This window comes from Oncorhynchus tshawytscha, linkage group LG13, assembly GCF_018296145.1.
Source record: "Oncorhynchus tshawytscha isolate Ot180627B linkage group LG13, Otsh_v2.0, whole genome shotgun sequence".
NCBI classification, from domain to species: Eukaryota; Metazoa; Chordata; class Actinopteri; order Salmoniformes; family Salmonidae; genus Oncorhynchus; species Oncorhynchus tshawytscha.
In genome coordinates this window covers 60,646,625-60,667,657 of record NC_056441.1, presented here as the reverse complement: position 1 = coordinate 60,667,657, position 21,033 = coordinate 60,646,625, and the positions used below count along the sequence as shown (strand labels likewise).

Sequence of the window (21,033 nt, the reverse complement as noted above, 5' to 3'; positions counted from 1 at the left end):
AGGGATTGAACCCTCTAATGGTAAGATGTATGTGACTTATGATGAGGAGCATTACCACACCACAGCTCTGCATGACTAGCATCCTGTTTGATTCACACACTATGACTGCAGTGTTTGTAAGTGTAACAGTAAAGCAAAGACCGGTAAACTGTAACTGTGTCAATTGCGTTTGTTATTCAAAATATGAATATTATTGAACTACAGTAGGGATGAATGATGTTTGCTTTATGTTCTACTCCGTGTCCATCACAGCCACAGGTAACAATGTTTTTCCATGATGATGCCTATGGGGGTAATCACTTTGAATTGTAACACTGTGGCAATAATGCAAAGAGTTGATAATTGATGGCAATTCTAAGAATGAAGAAATGTTGAATCAATAAGAGATTAATAATTTCACCTGATAGACACTGTTTTCCTTCACTTGTGAACTAAATATATCTACAAATACTTCTATACTATTGGGGAAATGATGAACTCAACACAACTCACGTCATTTATCCTAGCTGGATATGGTGACATTGGACACTTAAAGTACTTGTATTTCATTATATTAACTGTCTTATACGTCTCCATAGTTTTTGCGAACACAGTGCTTATTGTGGTAATATGTATGGAGAGAAGCCTTCATGAACCCTTGTATCTGTTTCTGTGCAGTTTGTTTGTAAATGACTTGTATGGTACCACTGGTTTGTTTCCTGCTCTCATGACTCATTTGGCTTCAGATGACCATACAGTTTCCACTGTGTGCTGTTACATACAGATATTTGTCTTGTACACATATGGATCTATTGAATTCAGCAATTTAGCAGTCATGTCCTACGACAGGTACCTTGCTATATGTTATCCACTACAGTATAACGTCATCATGACACCCAACAGGGTGTGTATTTTAATTTGTGTAATATGGTTGTACTCTTTTGCAAAATTCACCATACAACTGTCTTTAACTATTTGTTTGCAATTGTGTGGAAACGTCATAGACAAAGTGTATTGTGACAACTACCTGGTAGTTAAACTTGCCTGCTCAACTTCAGACACGACAGTTAATAAGATCTATGGACTCTGTGGTATTGTTTTGTCTGTCACTGTCCCTTTAATTACTATTGTGTTGTCGTATATTAAGATTCTGACCATTTGTTTGAAATCTTCCATCGAGACCAGACAGAAAGCTTTCAGCACCTGTTCTCCTCATCTGGTCTCGCTGCTCAACTTCTCTTTCGGCTGTTTCTTAAATCTGCTCCAGAGTAGATTTGATAGCCCTATGAGAAATGTTCCAACTGTACTTCACACTATTTTATCAGTGTACTATCTGATGTGCCAGCCACTTTTAAATCCTATTGTGTATGGAGTTAGGATGGCTAAAATCAGACAGGCTTGTAATAACATACTACCTGTAGGTCTGTACCCTAAAACATAAGCTAGACATTTGTGTGACCTTTTCCGTCCTGATTGTTAGATTTTTGTGATGTTGACTTGTGTTTTGTTACTGATAGGCTTGTCGCTATAATGAATTGGGCAGAGGATGGCAAATCAGATGTGTAAAACATTTGCTAATTTACTAAATAATGTCATATAAAAAAAAATAAAGAAGAAGAAGTTCATGACTTTGAATTCCTTACTTAAATGTAAGTATGTAAGGCTGCTTTTACATAGCAAGCCCAATTCTGATCTTTGTTATTGGCATATGATCTGATCTGGTTGGTCAAAAGACAAATTATTGGCAAATAATCAGAATTAGACTGCCTGTGTAAATGCAGCCAAATAAATATGGATATGCAAAACTGTCTGGATCAATCAACAACAGTGAATAAATGGATGTAAATGTGTAAAAGGTAAGCCCACCTTATAGCCCACCATTAGGTCCATCACTAATGGAAAATTGGCTCAGTGGGTACATTTTGGGAGAGAAATCTAGGGAAATACTTCAGCATGAAAACAAACTATATACTTTCTGGACCAGATACCTTTATTGAGATATGGCATCTTGTTTTGCCGGGGTCACTGTGAGATATGTTTGACCTACAGAATGTAATAATCCAATAAGGCTCATGAGGATGTATGTATAAAACACACTGGTTAATGTACTCCATCCCCACTTTACCATGGGGAAAGCAGACGCCAATAATAAGACCGTAAAAAAACATTTTAATTGAGTCATTAGGTAACAGGTCGTTAGTCCACTGTACTGCCTCGTTCCCTGGGAACCAATTAATGCAGCTAGTAACCTGTAGAGACCTGGGGGGCTCCTGTAGAGGCACGGCTGGTCTTGACTGCATCCCAAACGGTACCCTATTCAACTCTGGACCTTGAAGCCACTTCCACTGCTTTTTCTTGTTGTTCCCCTCTAATCAGGGACTGATTTAGACCTGCAACACCAGGTGAGTGCAATTAATTCTCAGGTAGAACAGAAGACCAGCACGCTCCGGAGCTCATATGGTAAGTATATAATACCCCTGATAAAGGGAATAGGGTGCAACTTGGGGGGGACACCTTCTGTCATCCCCTCTGGGGGGGTAGGACCTGAGAGTGTACTTGAGAGAATATAGTAGACGGTTGCTGTCCTTTGATTGATTGTCCTCTCGTTGATCTCTTAATGACATCCTCTCCGTGGTCACGATATATAGTGTGTCATTATGTAACTTGATAGTGCACCTGTTTCTTTGAAGTAAAACACATGTTGAAGTCTAAAGTAATGGCCTGGTGATTGATGTGTAGTGACCTTGTTGAACTTAAAGAAATGTGTTTGAAGTAAAATATGTCAAAAGTATTTTCCGGGGAGGCCTGAGTTTTAACTTTTGAACAGTTCAAGCAGTTGGCAAGTTTTATAGTGAACTTGTGGAACTGCTGTGTAGTGAGCTTGTGGAACTGCTGTGTAGTGAGCTTGTGACCCATTATAGAATGAACAGGGAAAAGTCATTTCTGGTTAGGTCTACCTGAGTATAAGTAAATCTTACATGTTGACCACACCGCTTCCATCATGTGCGTGAGCGTTGCAAAAATAAATGTACACATACAAGTTATTCAATCATTGCATCCACACTGCTGACGCGCGCCAACAAGCGTCTGCTTTGCCAGGCACTAAAATAGAAGTTATTAGTCTATTTGTGGCGCAGAACGTGCTGAAAGACCTGCCTCTCCCATCTCCTCATTGGCTTTTAGAAGCATATGCCCATATGGCATCTCCTCGTTGGTTATACCCACGTGGGGGATTGAAAGATGAACGGATGTTGGTTGTGGTAATACACTTTATGAAAGTTAGTTGCAAATTGCCATATAAAGTCCAAAGAAGAAAAAGCCTGGAAGGAGGAGAGATGACTAGAAACAATTCAGTTGACCGTTTTATGTGTAGATTAATTGTGGGATTAGAGGACCTTGAGCATTTCAGATAAAATAACAACTCAATATGTATATCTCAGGACAAATTAGCTAGCAACAGCAAGATAGCTGTCTAAATAGGACAAATTAGCTAACAACTGCAAGCTAGCCAAATTGCCATAAATGTTTCATGCTTTTCGACCTATCCCCAAATTAATATAATTGGTTCAGAGTTTGTTTTGATATTTCAGCCTGCTTGTCGTGATCACGTTTGGGGTGGGGTAACAAAATCAATTTGGGCACAATGGCGCACGCGGATGCACACGCGCGTCCATTTTGGGCATGGTGTTAGCTTTGTCCTGTGAACACCATGAGCGAGAAGAAACCTCAAGAGATAAACCACAGATAACGTGTGGGAGGTTACAAGGAGACAAGGGCCATGCTCATGAAATTATTTTACAAGGAAGGAAGATAAAACACTTTCCAAAAAATAAATATAAACATGTATTGGGTAGTAATGTGTAGTATTGTGTAATAATAACATGTATGATTTATATAGAGGTTTAGTAATAAACATTAGTATCAGAGTTTAATATTAGTCAACTTTAGTAAACTTGCATAGTAAACTTTAATAATTGTATAAATGTCTGTACTAAACGACAGCACAACCAAAAACCAAAGGACACAGAAAACCCATCAATCACTGTTTGACAGCAACCGTCTACTATATTCTCTCCTGCCTAAGGAAGCCCAGAGTGACAATAAGGGTCCTCACTTTTACCTGAGCAGGAAAAGTTCTGGGCCTATGTTTTACACTACAGCTGGGACTAAGGCTCCTCTATTTTCCCTGGTTAGATCACATGTCCAGGAAAAACTACAGAGGACTAACTACGTAGCCTGTGTACCAGATTGCTTGTGCTAACATTACACTCCTTGTCATTCCATACATGACAAGGAGTTGGATTGATAGTACAAACATATCTGGGGCCAGGCTTCCAACGATGCCCTCTCCTCAGACTGTTGTGTTGCACCCTCATTCAGACTGAAGCTAACAAGGTAGCCCATCAACAATACCCAGATACCTGTCAGTGGTATCAGGACTATACTTAATTTGGGGTCAGGAAACTGTCACTTTGTCAGAGGTTTCACTGAACCATGTTTTTATTGTACATGGTGCACATAAATAAGATACCTGCTATTGTTGCCTGTCCAGCCCATAGGTGATGTTGTATACTTCTTCTATAGTGTAGAGTGCCAGGCCAGAGTCCACACACATACATTGTTATAACAGGAATATAGGCCACTAACACAGCCTGTTGCTATATACATTTTTGGACTTACAAATTAATAATATATACCCAGGGCCTCCCGAGTGCCAAAGTGGTCTAAGGCACTACATCTCAGTGTTAGAGGCGTCACTACAGATCCGGGTTCAATCCCGGGCTGTGTCCCGGGCTGTGCCAGCCACAACTGGCAGACCCATGAGGTCTCAATTGGCCCAGCGGTATGCGTTCGCAACACCACTTGCATTTCTAAAGTCAATATGGACAGCGCCCGGTGCTGAAAATTGATTAGGCATATTAACAAACAAGAGGGCTTTGTTGGGGCACTATTTAAGAAATAAGAGGTACAGTAGGCTTACTGACAGACGCAATGATTTTATCCATATACTTGTCAGTAGGCCTATGGCTCTTTCCTTCAATACTGTCACCATGCACTCCTTAAATAGGCCTACCTCCTTTCTGTGTTGGACTCGGGCCTCATGTCTGGTGTGGAAAATTATCTTCTGAAAGTACCATGCATGGATTCATAATGACATTTCAGATTGAATTCTTTGCAAACAGCGACAATTTTGTTGTAAACAAGACACACTGGTTTGGCATTGGAGACATATGCTACGATGAATAGGCTATCTTTTAATCGATTTGGTAGGCCTATTAACATTGGGATTTTACTTCTATAATCAGATCGAAATTATTATGTTACTATAATTGAATTTATTAGCCCACTAACCACATGTGTTAAATGTGTAGTGTAGCACACACTGTGTAGAGCTATGAATTGGGCAGCTAGTAGGCTCTTTGCTAATAGGCTAACTATGTTCTGGCACGCCGACTAGCTACAAGCTGAGGAACAAATTTGCTGGAGGCCAAACCTAGTTGCCAACCCCTGTTGTATATTGTAAATTAAATCACACCCTTCACCACCACTACCACGATCATCATCATCTCATTCAGATCATTCAAACGTGTGGATATAGGCCTAGTCATCATCTTGAAGAACTTGTGGTTGTCTCAGTGAAGTGAAATTTCTTTGTTGTTCACCAGTGCTCTCTGATGAGGAAACAACATGCAAAGTAGCCTAACAACATCACTCACAAATGGCACAGATGTGTTCGCTATATTGCACTGGTCCTCTTCAATTTTAATTCCAGGTTGCATATCAAAGTATTTAAGGGCATATCGAATTGTCTGCTCTGCCCATAACAGTCAAGAAAGGTCCACCACCCAAAGAACATCCATCCAACTTGACAAAGTGGCAAAGACACAATTGTGGGAAGCGTTGGAGTCAACATGGGCCAGCATCCATGTGGAATGCTTTTTACAACTTGTAGAGTCCATGCCCTGACAAATTTAAGCTGTTCTGAGGGCAAAAGGGGGTGCAACTCAATATCAGTAAGTTGTTCTTAATGTTTTGTGCTCAGTGTATATTTAATGTATTACAGTCCTTCTGAAAATACATTTAAATTGTGTTTTAATGCAAAAAAGATCCACCCTGTTCCATGTGTTCAATGTATTCCATTTACAATTCGGCTCCAGTGCGGTGTTACTTCCATGCTATTATGATGCGTCTCTGTATGTGTCACGACTTCCGCCGAAGTCGGTTCCTCACCTTGTTCGAGCAGCGCTCGGCACTCGTCGTCGCCGGTCTTCTAGCCATCATCGATCCACTTTTCATTTTCCATTTGTTTTGTCTTGTCTTCTCACACACCTGGTCTCAATTTCCCTCATTACATGCTGTGTATTTAACCCTCTGTTCCCCCCATGTCTTTGTGCGGAATTGTTTATTGTAAGTGTATGTGCACGGTTTCTCTGGTGCGCGACAGGTTTCGTACCCATTTGTTTGTGGTTCTGGTTACAGGTGGTTTTATGAATAAAACTGCTCCGTTGATTACCCAGTTTTCTCTCCTGCGCCTGACTTCCCTGCCGCCAGTTACGCACTCCCTAAGAGTATGTTCCTAGCTGCCAACTAGCTAGCCATTTAACATTGGCTAGACATGCTCTGCTTAATCTACTCTTCTCTATTAATTACTGTATTTCTATAGAACATAAGAAAGGCATTTCAACCCCCTGGAGGGCCTGTTACAAAAATGGTATCTGTTTTTCTCTGTATTGTTTCCTTGACAGGTATAGGTGACCATTCGCATATCATACCATGGTAGGCATTTTTTAAATTCAATCTCACAAGTATAATAATCAAGTGAGGAGCTTAGTTTAAGCAGGTCATCATGTATTAGAAATGGTCGGTCTTAATTTTGGATTCAACATACTTTACATGTAATCAATTATTTTGCATTTGAAAGTAATAAATCATATGACTGCAGGATGAAAAGTATAATATTGTTTGATTTAGGCTATGAATTATGTTATAAGGAGAAATGTAAAGGCGTCTATATTAGTGAGTATAGATGTGGGCAAATCTATCACTGAATCAAGAACAAGTTAAGGAATTATCAATTTATGTTGGCCTTTGTGATATCGTTTTAATTTACAGTATATGTAAGCTACATTACTATAGAGGATTGGCTACTCTTCTTCAAAAATGGACAGCACATCTTTACCAACTCCCAAGACCAAGGCAGCAGCTACCCTTCCCTGGGTCCTGCAAAATTAAGTGAGTTATATACAATTTAAAATGTTAAATGACATTATATTCTATAACACTTTACCCAATATATTAGGTGTGTTCCCTCAGGCCACTACTCCACTACCACATATTTTCAATACCACATCCATGTGTACGTGTGTGTAGAGTGTGTGTCTTATCATGTGTATGTGTGTCTGTGCCTGTGTCTCTTCACAGTCCCCGCTGTTCCATAACATGTATTTGTATCTGTTTTTAAAATCTGATTCTACTGCTTGCATTACCTGATGTGAAATTGAGTTTCACGTACCCATTGGCGTACCCATATGTAGTACTGTGCGTCTCCCATAGTCTGTTCTTGACTTGGGGATTGTGAAGAGACCTTTGGTGGCATGTGTTGTGGGGTATGCATGGGTGTCCAAGCTGTCTGCTAGTAGTTTATACAAACACCTTGGTGCATTCAGCATGTCAACACTTCTTACAAAAACAAGTTGTGATGAAGTCAATCTCTCTTCCACTTTGAGCCATGAAAGATTGACATGCATATTATTAACATTAGCTCTCCGTGTACATTTAAGGGCCAGCCGTATGTGCTTTGTTTGTTAAACAGTTTAATGGGAGCACTGGTTTGTTTCCTGCTCTCATGTTTTACTTACTCTCTGACACACATGATATTTCCCTTCTTTATTGTTATCTCCAGATTTATGTGTTGTACACAAACGCTATGACAGAATTGAGTAATTTAGCAGTTTTGTCCTGTGACAGGTACATTTATATTTGTTATCCTCTACGGTATAACAATATTATGACACCTAAAATCATTTGTGGCTTAATTCTGTTGTCCTGGTTGTATTATTTTTCATCAACGCCATCGTTAGGGCTGTTGCAGTGACCTTATTACCACCACACCGGAGGTCACGAGTCATGAAGGCAGTCAAATTCCACGTGACTGTTCGGTCACGGTAATTTGGCTTCTCCAAGCTCTGATGCTGTTGATGGTCATTAGTAGCCTACCAAACTTGCTATCTGCCTGGTACCAATATATTGTCCCTCTAATATCTCTGACATCAATGCAAATGTAATCAAAAATGTAATCAAAAACTTAATGAGAGCCCATGAGCTCATGTTGCGCAACATTGCTATAGGATATGGAATTGCGGGAGAAAACAGAGTGATGGCCTCTACTAAAAAGAGGAGGATCGCATCACCTTTCTATAGGCTCAATATATGTATTTATATTATTTTCTAATATTTAGCACATTGCTTAACTTTACAACAGGAGTGAAATGAACCAAAGGAAAAGCGTCCTCCATTTTCTATTTAAGTGCACAGATGACATGTATTTTTTCCCGCTGCCCCTGTTTCGAGACATAAGTATTTGATACATATGTATTTGATCACCTACCAACCAGTAAGAATTCCGGCTCTCACAGACCTGTTAGTTTTTCTTTAAGAATCCCTCCTTTTCTCCACTCATTACCTGTATTAACTGCACCTGTTTGAACTCATTACCTGTATAAAAGACACCTGTCCACACACTCAGTCGAACAGACTCCAACCTCTCCACAATGGCCAAGACCAGAGAGCTGTGTAAGGACATCAGGGTTAAATTGTAGACCTGCACAAGGCTGGGATGGGCTACAGGACAATAGTCAAGCAGCTTGGTGAGAAGGCAACAACTGTTGGCGCAATTATTAGAAAATGGAAGAAGTTCAAGATGACGGTCAATCACCCTCGGTCTGGGGCTCCATGCAAGATCTCACCTCGTGGGGCATCAATGATCATGAGGAAGGTGACGGATCAGCCCAGAACTACACGGCAGGACCTGGTCATTGACCCGAAGAGAGCTGGGACCACAGTCTCAAAGAAAACCATTAGTAACACACTACGCCGTCATGGATTAAAATCCTGAAGCGCACGCAAGGTCCCCCTGCTCAAGCCAGCGCATGGGAGAAGGTCATGTGGTCTGATGAGACAAAAATAGAGCTTTTTGGTCTAAACTCCACTCGCTGTGTTTGGAGGAAGAAGAAGGATGAGTACAACCCCAAGAACACCATCCCAACCGTGAAGCATGGAGGTGGAAACATCATTCTTTGGGGATGCTTTTCTGCAAAGGGGACAGGACGACTGCACCGTATTGAGGGGAGGATGGATGGGGCCATGTATCGCGAGATCTTGGCCAACAACCTCCTTCCCTCAGTAAGAGCATTGAAGATGGGTCGTGGCTGGGTCTTCAGCATGACAACGACCCGAAACACACAGCCAGGGCAACTAAGGAGTGGCTCCGTAAGAAGCATCTCAAGGTCTTGGAGTGGCCTAGCCAGTCTCCAGACCTGAACCCAATAAAACATCTTTGGAGGGAGCTGAAAGTCAGTATTGCCCAGCGACAGCCCTGAAACCTGAAGGATCTGGAGAAGATCTGTATGGAGGAGTGGGCCAAAATCCCTGCTGCAGTGTGTGCAAACCTGGTCAAGAACTACAGGAAACGTATGATCTCTGTAATTGCAAACAATGGTTTCTGTAACAAATATTAAGTTCTGCTTTTCTGATGTATCAAATACTTATGTCATGCAGTAAAAAACAAATTAATTACTTAAAAATCATAGAATGTGATTTTCTGGATTTTTGTTTTAGATTCTGTCTCTCACAGTTGAAGTGTACCTATGATACAAATTACAGACCTCTACATGCTTTGTAAGTAGGAAAACCTTCAAAATCGGCAGTGTATGAAATACTTGTTCTCCCCACTGTATATCCACAGTAAAATGAGTCCTATATTCACATAACCTGAAAGGCTGCTTAGCAAGGAAGAAGCCACTGCTCCAAAACCGCCTACGTTTTGCAACTGCACATAGGGACAAAGATCATATTTTTTGGAGAAAGGTCCTCTGGTCTGATGAAACAAAAATAGAAATGTTTGGCCATAATGACCATCGTTATGTTTGTAGGAAATAGCAAGAGGCTTGCAAGCCGAAGAACAACATCCCATTTGTGAAGCACGGGGTTGGCAGCATCATGTTGTGGGGGTGCTTTGCTGCAAGAGGGACTGGTGCACTTCACAAAATAGATGGCATCATGAGGTATGAAAATCATGTGGATATATTTGTCACGAACCGGCTCGAAGTCCGTAACAAAAAGGGAGACAACGGGGAGTTAAGGAATAACAAACATATATTTATTATCTGAAATAACCTAAATACAATTAACAATGGTGTGTGTAGTCAGTAATCAGTAGTGTAAGTGAGTGGTTGCGTGCATAAATATGATCATGAGGGGTGTTGAAAGGTGCCAAAGCAAACAAACAAAACGGCCACAAAAATGTCACAACCAAAATCTAACAATGTGTCTGCATGGAGAGAGTCTCCTCAATGAATGGGAAAGAGGTGTATTTATCCCGGGACACACACGAGCCCTGGTGTGTCCCATTTCGCTGGCGACCCTCCCGGCTCCACCCACCGACATCCTATTAAGGAAAAGAAGAGCAAAGAGAAAGAATTAGGCAGACAGGGTCGTCACCCTCCAGAGTGGGAGGGTCGCAACATCTCAAAACATCAGTCAGGAAGTTAAAGCCTGGTCGCAAATGGGACTTCCAAATGGAGAATGACCCCAAGCATACTTCCAAAGTTGTGGCAAAATGGCTTAAGGACAACAAAGTCAAGGTATTGTAGTGGCCATCACAAAGCCCTGACCCAAATCCCATAGAAAATTTGTGGGCAGAACTGAAAAAGCGTGTGTGAGCAAGGACACCCACAAACTTGACTCAGATACACCAGCTCTGTCAGGACAAATGTGCCAAAAATCACCCAACTTATTGTGGGAAGCTTGTGGAAGGCTACCCGAAACGTTTGACCCAAGTTAAACCATTTAAAGGCAATGCTACCAAATACTAATTGAGTGTATGTAAACTTCTGACCCACTGGGAATATGATTAAAAAAATAAAAGCTGAAATAAATCATTCTCTCTACTATTATTCTGACATTTCACATTTTAAAATAAAGTGGTGATCCTAACTGACCTAAAACAGGGAATTTTTACTGGGATTAAATGTAAGGATTAGTGAAAAACTGAGTTTTAATGTATTTGGCTAAGGTGTATGTAAACTTCCGACTTCAACTGTACATGTTTAACTTCCATCCTCTAAGGCCAGGAGCAAAACAATGTATGAATTAATGGTTGGATCAGAATCCCCGTTATAATCATTGACCAGTATGGATAATTAAGTAAAACCAGAAGTCCAAATCCCTATCTCCATCCACAGCTAATTTAGCTACCTAGCTAGCCACCGGTGGACAACAACACAACGAGATGCAACAATTCAAGTTGTTTGTGTCAATGACATATGCTTTCAATGCAATTTGATAGGAGTGATGCCAAAATACAGGCTGGCTTCCCTTGACACTTTTTTTGGTGCGCCAGGACCATTCACAGTTAAGTTCACTCAGTTTAGCTCAAGGCTGATTGGCAATTTTTTTATCAAGGGAGGCCAAATGCTTGCTGGCATCCCTTGCAATCCCTGCTGCGAGTGACAACGATGTCCTACTAGTTTGGACCGGACAGCATCAGATAGATGGCCTACATGTTACATCTTTTCCTGCTCCTTCCCTCCGGTGTACGACGTCGCTAGAATACTAACAGAATACTAACCTCCGGTCCTGGGATTCGTCATTACGCGCACCTGTCAATCATTATGATTTACACCTGGACTTCATTACCTTCATAATTTCCTCCCCTTTATATGTCACTCTCTTATGTTTTCTCACCAGTTGGTATTGTCCTTGTGTACCGGCGTTTAGCCACATGGATTTGTCTCGTTCCTGGTTTTGTTATTTTATTAAACGTTTAAAAAATCAATCGCAGTGAGACCCTGTGTTCCATCCTGGGTACCGCGTCTGGCTCTCTACCAGGAACCTCCCACTCCTCCTGCCCTGCAAGAAACTGAGCCCCCAGTTTGTGGGGCTGTTCAAGGTTCTCCGGAGTGTCAACGAAGTGACATACAGGTTACAACTACCCAGTCACTATCGTATCTCACCCTCTTTTCATGTCTCCCTTCTCAGGCCGGTGGTTCCTGGTCCCCTCGCTGATACTGTCCCCCACGACACAGCTCCACCCCACCCCTGGACATTGAGGGGGTCCGGCATACGCTGTCAGATCCCTACTGAACTCCCGACCTCATGGGGGTCGGCTCCAGTATCTGGTGGACTTGGAGGGGTATGGCCCAGAGGAGCGGTGTTGGGTTACGGTGGAGGACATTCTGGACCATCATCCGTGATTTCCACCTTTGCCACCCGGACCGACCCGCTCCTCATCCTTGGGGTCGTCCTTCTGGATGGTGTCATCCTGCGGCTGGAGCCGCGCATTAGAGGGGAGGTACTGTCACATCTTCTCCTGCTCCTCCCCTCCGGTGTACGTAGCCGGAATACTAACCACCGGTCCTGGGATTCATCATTACGCACACCTGGCACTCATCATTACTCGCACCTGTTAGTCATTATGATTCACACCTGGACTTTACCTTCATATTTCTTCCCCTTTATGTCACTCTCATGTTTTCTCACCAGTTACCAGCGTTTAGCCACATGGATTTGTCTCGTTCCTGGTTTTGTTGTTTTATTAAACGTTTCACCTACACCTGCTTCCCGACTCACAGCTCCGTTACTACACTACACATAGAGAGACAGAGGGGCGCTGTTTCGCTCGCTCAGATGCTTTCTACGGTGAGATACATTCAGCCTCTTATGAATTGAAGGAAAATTCTGAAACACAGAGAAAGATAAACTATTTATCTTTTTCTTGGTCAATCTTTTGGGGGAAGCCCGGCTTCCCTTGGCATCCATGCATACACACCACTCCTGGGAAGCCAGGCCCAGCCAATCAGAATGAGTTTTCCCCCACAAAAGGGCTTTAATTACAGACTATAATTTTTTTTAAACTAAACTATAACCTTCATTCCAGAGCCTGGGTGCCGAGCAGTTATGCCAAATTGGCCAATGGTAACCATACCAGCCTACTGTAGTTTCATTCATACCAAGTAGCACACAGGAGTAGCAACTCAGCTTGAATAGACCTGCTAGTCATTGAAAAAACATTTTATGATGGAGATAAGTCATAGCTTTAAACATCATCTATGGTATTAAAAAATCTACATCTCCTTCCCGAAATAATAGTAGCACCAATCCATAGGCAAGCTTGCTCACTGTCTAACAATAGTGGATAGGCAAAATTAACCTACTTTTCATTTGTAGCCAAAGGCATATCCCATCTAAATGTTTTTGAGTGCTGTGAGATCTTTTATTTCGGCACACAGTGCTTTTGTCACCCAGACTAATTTTGCTTATCTTCCAAATGTTAAAACAGGAATGGCCAATCTTCTTCCTGGAAAGCTACTGGGTAGCCTACCCTATAGAGTTTTGTTTCAGCCCTGCTCTAACACACCTGATTCTACTAATTAGCTGCTGATCTTGACTTTGATTAGCTGAATCAGGTGTGTTAGAGCAGGGCTGGAACAAAAGACTATCTCGCTCTAAAGGATAATATTTTAATTTGCTAATAATACAGAATTTGTTGATGATAAAGTAATGTGTTAAAAGGTTCATTATAAGTATAAATTAAAACATAATGGTGACACCAAACACTTTATTGTGATGTATGGTTTCATACAGAAAAACTGAAACAAGGTTCCTCCCTTATTCCTCCATTGTGATTACAGTACAATTCATCAACCATCACAACTACTCAGAGGCCTGGGAAGAGGTAGAAGTGCTTTGTTAGAGTGGCTCGGTCTTTGGTTGGCATCTGTCTGCCTTTTCCCATGTGGAAATCTTCAAAGCGAACCATGACCTGTATGGAAGAAAATACCAACATGTTATTGTGGCTCAAAGTAAATCAAAGGTGATCAATTATTCCATACAGCGCAATGAGGAAAGAACATTGTCAATTCTGTTTCCAGATACTTGCCTTCCTGAATAATTCTTCTATAATTCTTCTATATATCATCACAGGCATAGGTGTTGAATGTCTCCATGATGTGTTGGATAAAAAAGCTGCCCATCTTTGGATCTCTGTAGGACTTATCATCTGAAAGGGCAGGGAATGTAATGAGGGTTTACTCACAGTGAGTTACAAACAACATTATTTTTTATTTTTTATACTAGGCAAGTCAGTTAAGAACAAATTCTTATTTTCAATGACGGCCTAGGAACAGTGGGTTAACTGCCTGTTCAGGGGCAGAACGACAGATTTGTACCTTGTCAGCTCGGGGATTTGAACTTGCAACCTTAAGGTTACTAGTCCAACGCTCTAACCACTAGGCTACCCTGCCGCCCCTGCCTGAGAATGTGTTAATATGACCCACTAACCTGGTGTACAGGACATGAGGGAGATGAAGTCCTTTTTGTTGTGTTCCCTCTTGATTGAGTCACTCTCTAACTCCAGGTCATGGCTGGGCCCAGGCACGGCGTCACTGACCCAAACAAACCCGCCATTGCCTGAAATAACAGGCAAATCCTCTTTAATATGGAGGCATTCTACTCAAGTTAAAGTCAGTACAAAAGGTTTACATACATTTTGGAAAAACAATTCTTTTTTTCAATGAAAGGATCACCTCCCCTGCAGGCCTGAATGAGGATGACTTTGGGTTTGTTAACCAGTGCTTTGCAGTTATCTGTATTCAGGTGTGTGAAGATGTTGATGATGGGGAAGACATCAGGTTTAGGGTCCCCTTCCTTGTAGTGGACACCCATGATGGCACCCAGCTCCCCGTGAGACATCATCACCACGAAGACGCTGTCTGACAATAAGTGCTCCTCACGTTTAGAGAATGCTTTCACAGCCTCGTCCATCTCCTGCAAGAGCACACTGAGTCAGTCATAGTGGAGACAAACCATAGACTAAGGAAACATGTAGACATTCTTCTGGAGGCAGGGGAGATGTTTCCTCCCCCTGTGTACCTGTCCAGACAGGTTTCTATGTTTCACCACATCATATCCCAGATCCCTGAGAAGCCTCTCTATGTTCTCCTCGTCCTTCACTGCACCTCGTCTCAGCATGCCCTCATCATCAAACTCCACGTTGTTTATGAGCAGGGCCAGGCGCTTCCGACCAGACTTATCCATTGGAGGGTAGATCTGATCGAGCAAAGCAATGACAGGTGCAAAGGTTATTTAACAGAAATACAGCCTAGCAACAATTCAACTCAATCAAAATATGTGGGAAAATTGGTCCCAATTTACAAGTCGCCCTAAAACCACTCTGTAATAATGGTGTAGGTACACATTGTTACACAGTTATTGCAGTTTGTGAAATTACAAATTGAAACTTTGATAGTTTGTTTACACTGTAGGACTTTCACGCCAAGACTTATTTTTTAAATATATATTTTTTAAATGTATTGTAACTCAAATGACTGTGTTTCCTAAACTGTGTTTCCTAAACTGTGTTTCCTAAACTGTGTTTCCTAAACTGTGTTTCCTAAACTGTGTTTCCTAAACTGTGCCACAGGTAACCCCAGGGGTTCATTAGCAAGCTCATTGGTCTAATAAGAGAACTATAAGCTCAGATGCTAATTCTTTTGGGGCAACTCAGAAAACCGATACATGTACACTGATCTATCCTTTGACAACCAAGTGGAGCTCAAACTTCGCAACCCTTCCTCTGAAGAATGCCCTCCTTAAAGTCACTGGTGCTGGGGATGAGGACAGAGGACACTTGGCGCACCTCCTGCTGTGACAACTGGGGCGATGATGGTGCTGCAGGGAAAACGCAGCATGTTACATTTAATTTACAGTATCTGCAAAGTTAAAAAAAAAAAAAACTCTTATCAGGTCTAAGAGAAGTTTGGGATTGTGACAGACCTCACTGAATGGTGCATCAGTTTCACTCACTCATCTTGGCCGGCTGCCTGGGGTCCAGACCCAATTTGTCATAAAGTCCAGGATCTCTCTCCTGAACTCGGGCAATCAATTCAATTCAATTCAATTCAAGGGCTTTATTGGCATGGGAAACATGTGTTAACATTGCCAAAGCAAGTGAGGTAGACAACATACAAAGTGAATATATAAAGTGAAAAACAACAAAAATTAACAGTAAACATTACACATACAGAAGTTTCAAAACAGTAAAGACATTACAAATGTCATATTATATATATATACAGTGTTCTAACAATGTACAAATGGCTAAAGGACACAAGATAAAATAAATAAGCATAAATATGGGTTGTATTTACAATGGTGTTTGTTCTTCACTGGTTGCCCTTTTCTCGTGGCAACAGGTCACAAATCTTGCTGCTGTGATGGCACACTGTGGAATTTCACCCAGTAGATATGGGAGTTTTTCAAAATTGGATTTGTTTTCAAATTCTTTGTGGATCTGTGTAATCTGAGGGAAATATGTCTCTCTAATATGATCATACATTGGGCAGGAGGTTAGGAAGTGCAGCTCAGTTTCCACCTCATTTTGTGGGTAGAGAGCACATAGCCTGTCTTCTCTTGAGAGCCATGTCTGCCTACGGCGGCCTTTCTCAATAGCAAGGCTATGCTCACTGAGTCTGTACATAGTCAAGGCTTTCCTTAATTTTGGGTCAGTCACAGTGGTCAGGTATTCTGCCGCTGTGTACTCTCTGTGTAGGGCCAAATAGCATTCTAGTTTGCTCTGTTTTTTTGTTAATTCTTTCCAATGTGTTAAGTAGTTATCTTTTTGTTTTCTCATGATTTGGTTGGGTCTAATTGTGCTGCTGTCCTGGGGCTCTGTAGTGTGTGTTTGTGTTTGTGAACAGAGCCCCAGGACCAGCTTGCTTAGGGACTCTTCTCCAGGTTCATCTCTCTGTAGGTGATGGCTTTGTTATGGAAGGTTTGTGAATCGCTTCCTTTTAGGTGGTTGTAGAATTTAACCATCATTTAACCACCATCAACAATCATCTTCTCACTGGCTTTCCTCCCTTTCTTCCACACCATATCGATGAGGCATCGTGCCTGCTCTGTCTTAGTGCTGTTCTCCTCCGTCACCGATTCTGTCTCTTCATCGTTCAGCACCTGGTCTTCCAAAAGGTCGTCCAGGAGCTGCTTGATCACTGGCTTCGTCACACTGTCTATGAATGTAATGCGAGCCTTGCAGAGCACCTTGTCTGGTGAAAGTAAATAGGAATTCATCAGAGCTACAATTGAATCATTGTTGGAGCAATGTCTAAGTCTTATGCATCTGCTTTGTAATTGTGCATACAATGTTTTATACATGCCTATTCATCCTTTAAAGTGGCCATCTGCAGCTCAAACAATAACAAGGTTACACCCCGCCACTGATTTGGTAAATAGCTGAGGGATAGGGCTGGTGAAATGTAACCACTCTCAAACTCATGGACAAAGCTATGGATGCAAAGACTGACCATCTATGATATCAACATTATAGTTTTAACCATGTTTTGAGGCTATACAATGTTTGTTAACAAATAACATTGTTAACACACAAATTAATAAACCAAGTTTATATTTTGATGGGTAGGACAATTGAACTAAACTCATGAGTCATCTATAAGTTATATTCTTCAAGAATCAATGGGTATATCATAAATGTAATACAGACAGACACACATAGCCCTAAAGGACACCGAGGGCTAAGGTACACACACACACAAAGAGAGAAAGATAAACAAATGATCACACACGCACACACACACATTATTATCAAATGAACTGTTCCCGACAGAAAAGTAGGGGATAGACCGTTCGTCGTGCAGGTTGGTATTGCGTTTGAGAGCTATAGCGAAAGTGAAAGTATGCATGCCGTAGAAATGCAAAACAATTTCCCCAAATTATAACAAAAACATTGCAATATTCTTTATATTTATATATTTATTTGTATATATATTTATATATTTACTTTATATATTTGTCAGAGTAGTTCAAATAAATGCCATGTTTGTTTAAACTTTTTTACATAAGCAAAACAGCCGATAATGTTTACATTATAATGATTTACCTGCCATTCCTTAGATGAAGTGGATGAAGCTATGCTCTTCTTTCTGCCAGCTATTTCCCTCTATCACTACCTGTTGTCTACCAAATACTTTTCGGCCTGGGCTACTGGAGTTTTAACGTCATAAAAAGTCTTAGCAACTTCCCATATATTTTATACAGTAACCTGATTGGCAGGTTTGGTGCATAGATTTACATTATTTACATTTACGTGATATGCATTGAAAAATATGTTGTATTTTTCTGATTCACAAGATATACAATTAGGAAAAGTATATTTGTACTTACAATGTACATAGCTAACTTATAACTGTCACATCATATATTGAATGGGCTTTCATTTACATTTCATTCACTTGTAAATGTGTGTATTGTCTGTGCAAACGAAAATGATACATTGCAGCTGGTTAAATGCATAACTATGGAGCGATAAGGGGAGCTGCACTCCCTACTTTAAAGCTATGCTCAAACGGTAAATGCTAAATGGCATCCAATTGGGATTACACTACAACCCGAACCCGTTAATTCTGCCACTCCGGGCTCTTGGCCCACCCACCCCTAACGTCAGTGACACATAAACCCTAGATTGCTGATGCTATGTATTGGACATTAAGAGGTTTTGAATCCACTGGTCGGCTATAATATAATTCCATAATAGGTTCAATATTATTGGCTCTCCCAAGTAGGAGAGGTCTAAAAAATATACTTTAAGGAAAATGTTTGTTTTTGTTTTTTTAATGTTTATGTTTAGCTCACATAATATAATTTAAAAGCATGCACTAAAGTGTCAGTAGAATAAACGTGTCAAAACGAATGTAGACATTAATAAATGCATTTATATAGCTTCCCAAATATGTTTTACAATTGAGGAGTGCCAAGATCGCTGCGCGGTGGTTTCAATATAGCGCCCCCATGCAGTCATCCAGGGTTTATACTGTAACGACCCTATAAACCCAGGATCGTTACAATACACATTATTGGTCAGCATCCAGTGGTCAGGACAGTTGAGTCCCTGTCCATCTTTTTAACATTTTTAAATGTTTTTAATTTTTTAAAATATATATTTTTTTATTTATTATTATCAAATCAATACATAAAGCACATGAGGGAACACAAGCATACATAGATGACAAACAATAGACAATCGAGCTAGGGGCTACAATATCACATTACAATTACACAAGGACCTTAAGGGACATGCATATACTTACAATTCTAACAGCTTTTTTGTTAGTAGAGCATTTAACCGTCTTAAAATACAGTTCCATTTATTTTTGTGGGGTACGAAAATGTGGTTTTCTGTTTGTAAATTTACATTTGTGTATATGAAATTTGGCCAAAAGAATAATGAAATTAATTACATAAAAATGATTCCGCTTATTTCGAGTCCCTGTCCATCTTCTGAAAACGTCTGACACATAGTTACGTCATTATATATCTGGCTACTTATTATGAATGTGATATGTGGTTGTCCACATCTAGCTGCCTTAATATTAATGCACTAACTGTAAATCGCTCTGAATAAGAGCGCCTGATAAAATGACTATAATTTTTTTATAATTTCCCCTTTTAAAGAGCAGTGTTGCACAGGCCTGTCTGTATACCTGAAATGGTCTCAAGAGAGCGCTGTTGGATAACGAGGAAGAAGGGTGACGCTACGTAAACAAACTTGTCTGTCAGAGAAGTCCGAGGTCTAACAAGTTTCAAGTGGATATTCGACTGAAGTTCGCGCTTTCAAACCTAAATAGCTTTCAAACCACTTGAGCCACAGACTCCAAATTAGTGTAACGATGTTGGAAAAATTGCGCACAACATTGCACGATTGTTTTTCACGATTTGGTCATTAATTCACTTTGAAAAGCTAATAAACACGATTAAATGTGAGCAGCATTTTTGTATTCCTAGTTGAATTAGTTAGGGAGCGTAAACAAAGTACAAACTTTTACATTCAAATTGTTCTCAATTTAAAATTTCAATAGCTCCTTGGTCATGTGACCTACTGACAAAGAAGGTTCAGAATGTACACTCGGTGGGCCTACACATTGCACACCCTTTAGTTTGTCAATTTTCATCTCACTTAATTTTACATACATTTTTGACATGATCAAATTTCAATTGCTCCCTGGTCATGTGACCTCTGACTCCTGTCCTCTAGGCCTACACTCCCTGCCCGCCTGCCTGCCTCTCCCTGGAACTACAGACCTCCATGCCTCCACACCTACTCTCCCTACCTGGTCAACACCCCCCTCCTTTGGCCTTAGAGTATAGCTTACTCCCTGGAATTACTCAAATGTCTATAGTCCTGCTGTCAGGGACCACGTGCACCTGGTAACCCGAAACAGGCTCTGTGCTCCTGGTGACCCGCCCGCTTTTTTCTGCTCACAGACTAAGTCCCCACTCCAAACTCTATGGCCTGAGTGCTACCCCAAGCCCCTGCTTGGACTCGGAGTGCCCCACGCTTTGATGGAGGCGTCCTTGTGCACCTAGTAACCTGAAACAAGCTCTGTGCACCTGGTGACCCGCCCACTTTTATCTTCTCAAAGTCCCCAACCTCCACAGCCTGAGTGCTGCCCCCAGCCAATGAGTCTGGCCGTCCCTGCTCGGACTCTGAGTGCCCCCCTCCTTAATTAAGGGAGGCCTCCTTGTGCATCTGGTGACCACTTTACTTCCACAGTGAGTCCCAACCTGACTCACAGTCCCAGCAGAGGACGGGCCCGGACGGATGGGCGATCACCACCTAGCCCCCCACCTATCCAGAGCCCAATGTCAATGTCGTATGCCTTCTACCCGCCTGCCTGGGCTCTCTCACACTCTGTGTCTGGCCCCTGGCCCTTCTGCATGCACCTGGTAACCCATAAGTAAAGAAGGAGGATGGTGGAGGAA

General features: G+C 41.3%; 1 protein-coding gene and 1 pseudogene across 1 annotated transcript; one reads left to right on the top strand and one right to left on the bottom strand.

The window, feature by feature from the left end:
* Positions 1 to 368: 368 nt before the first annotated feature.
* Positions 369 to 12,308, top strand: LOC112266117 (olfactory receptor 11A1-like). Its single transcript, XM_024443592.1, has 2 exons — positions 369 to 1,379; positions 12,238 to 12,308. Exons 1-2 carry the CDS (start codon positions 470 to 472, stop codon positions 12,306 to 12,308), a joined length of 981 nt encoding a protein of 326 aa, XP_024299360.1. The 5' UTR covers positions 369 to 469.
* A 1,491-nt stretch (positions 12,309 to 13,799) lies between these two features.
* LOC112265961 lies at positions 13,800 to 18,282 on the bottom strand (annotated as a pseudogene).
* Positions 18,283 to 21,033: the final 2,751 nt, after the last annotated feature.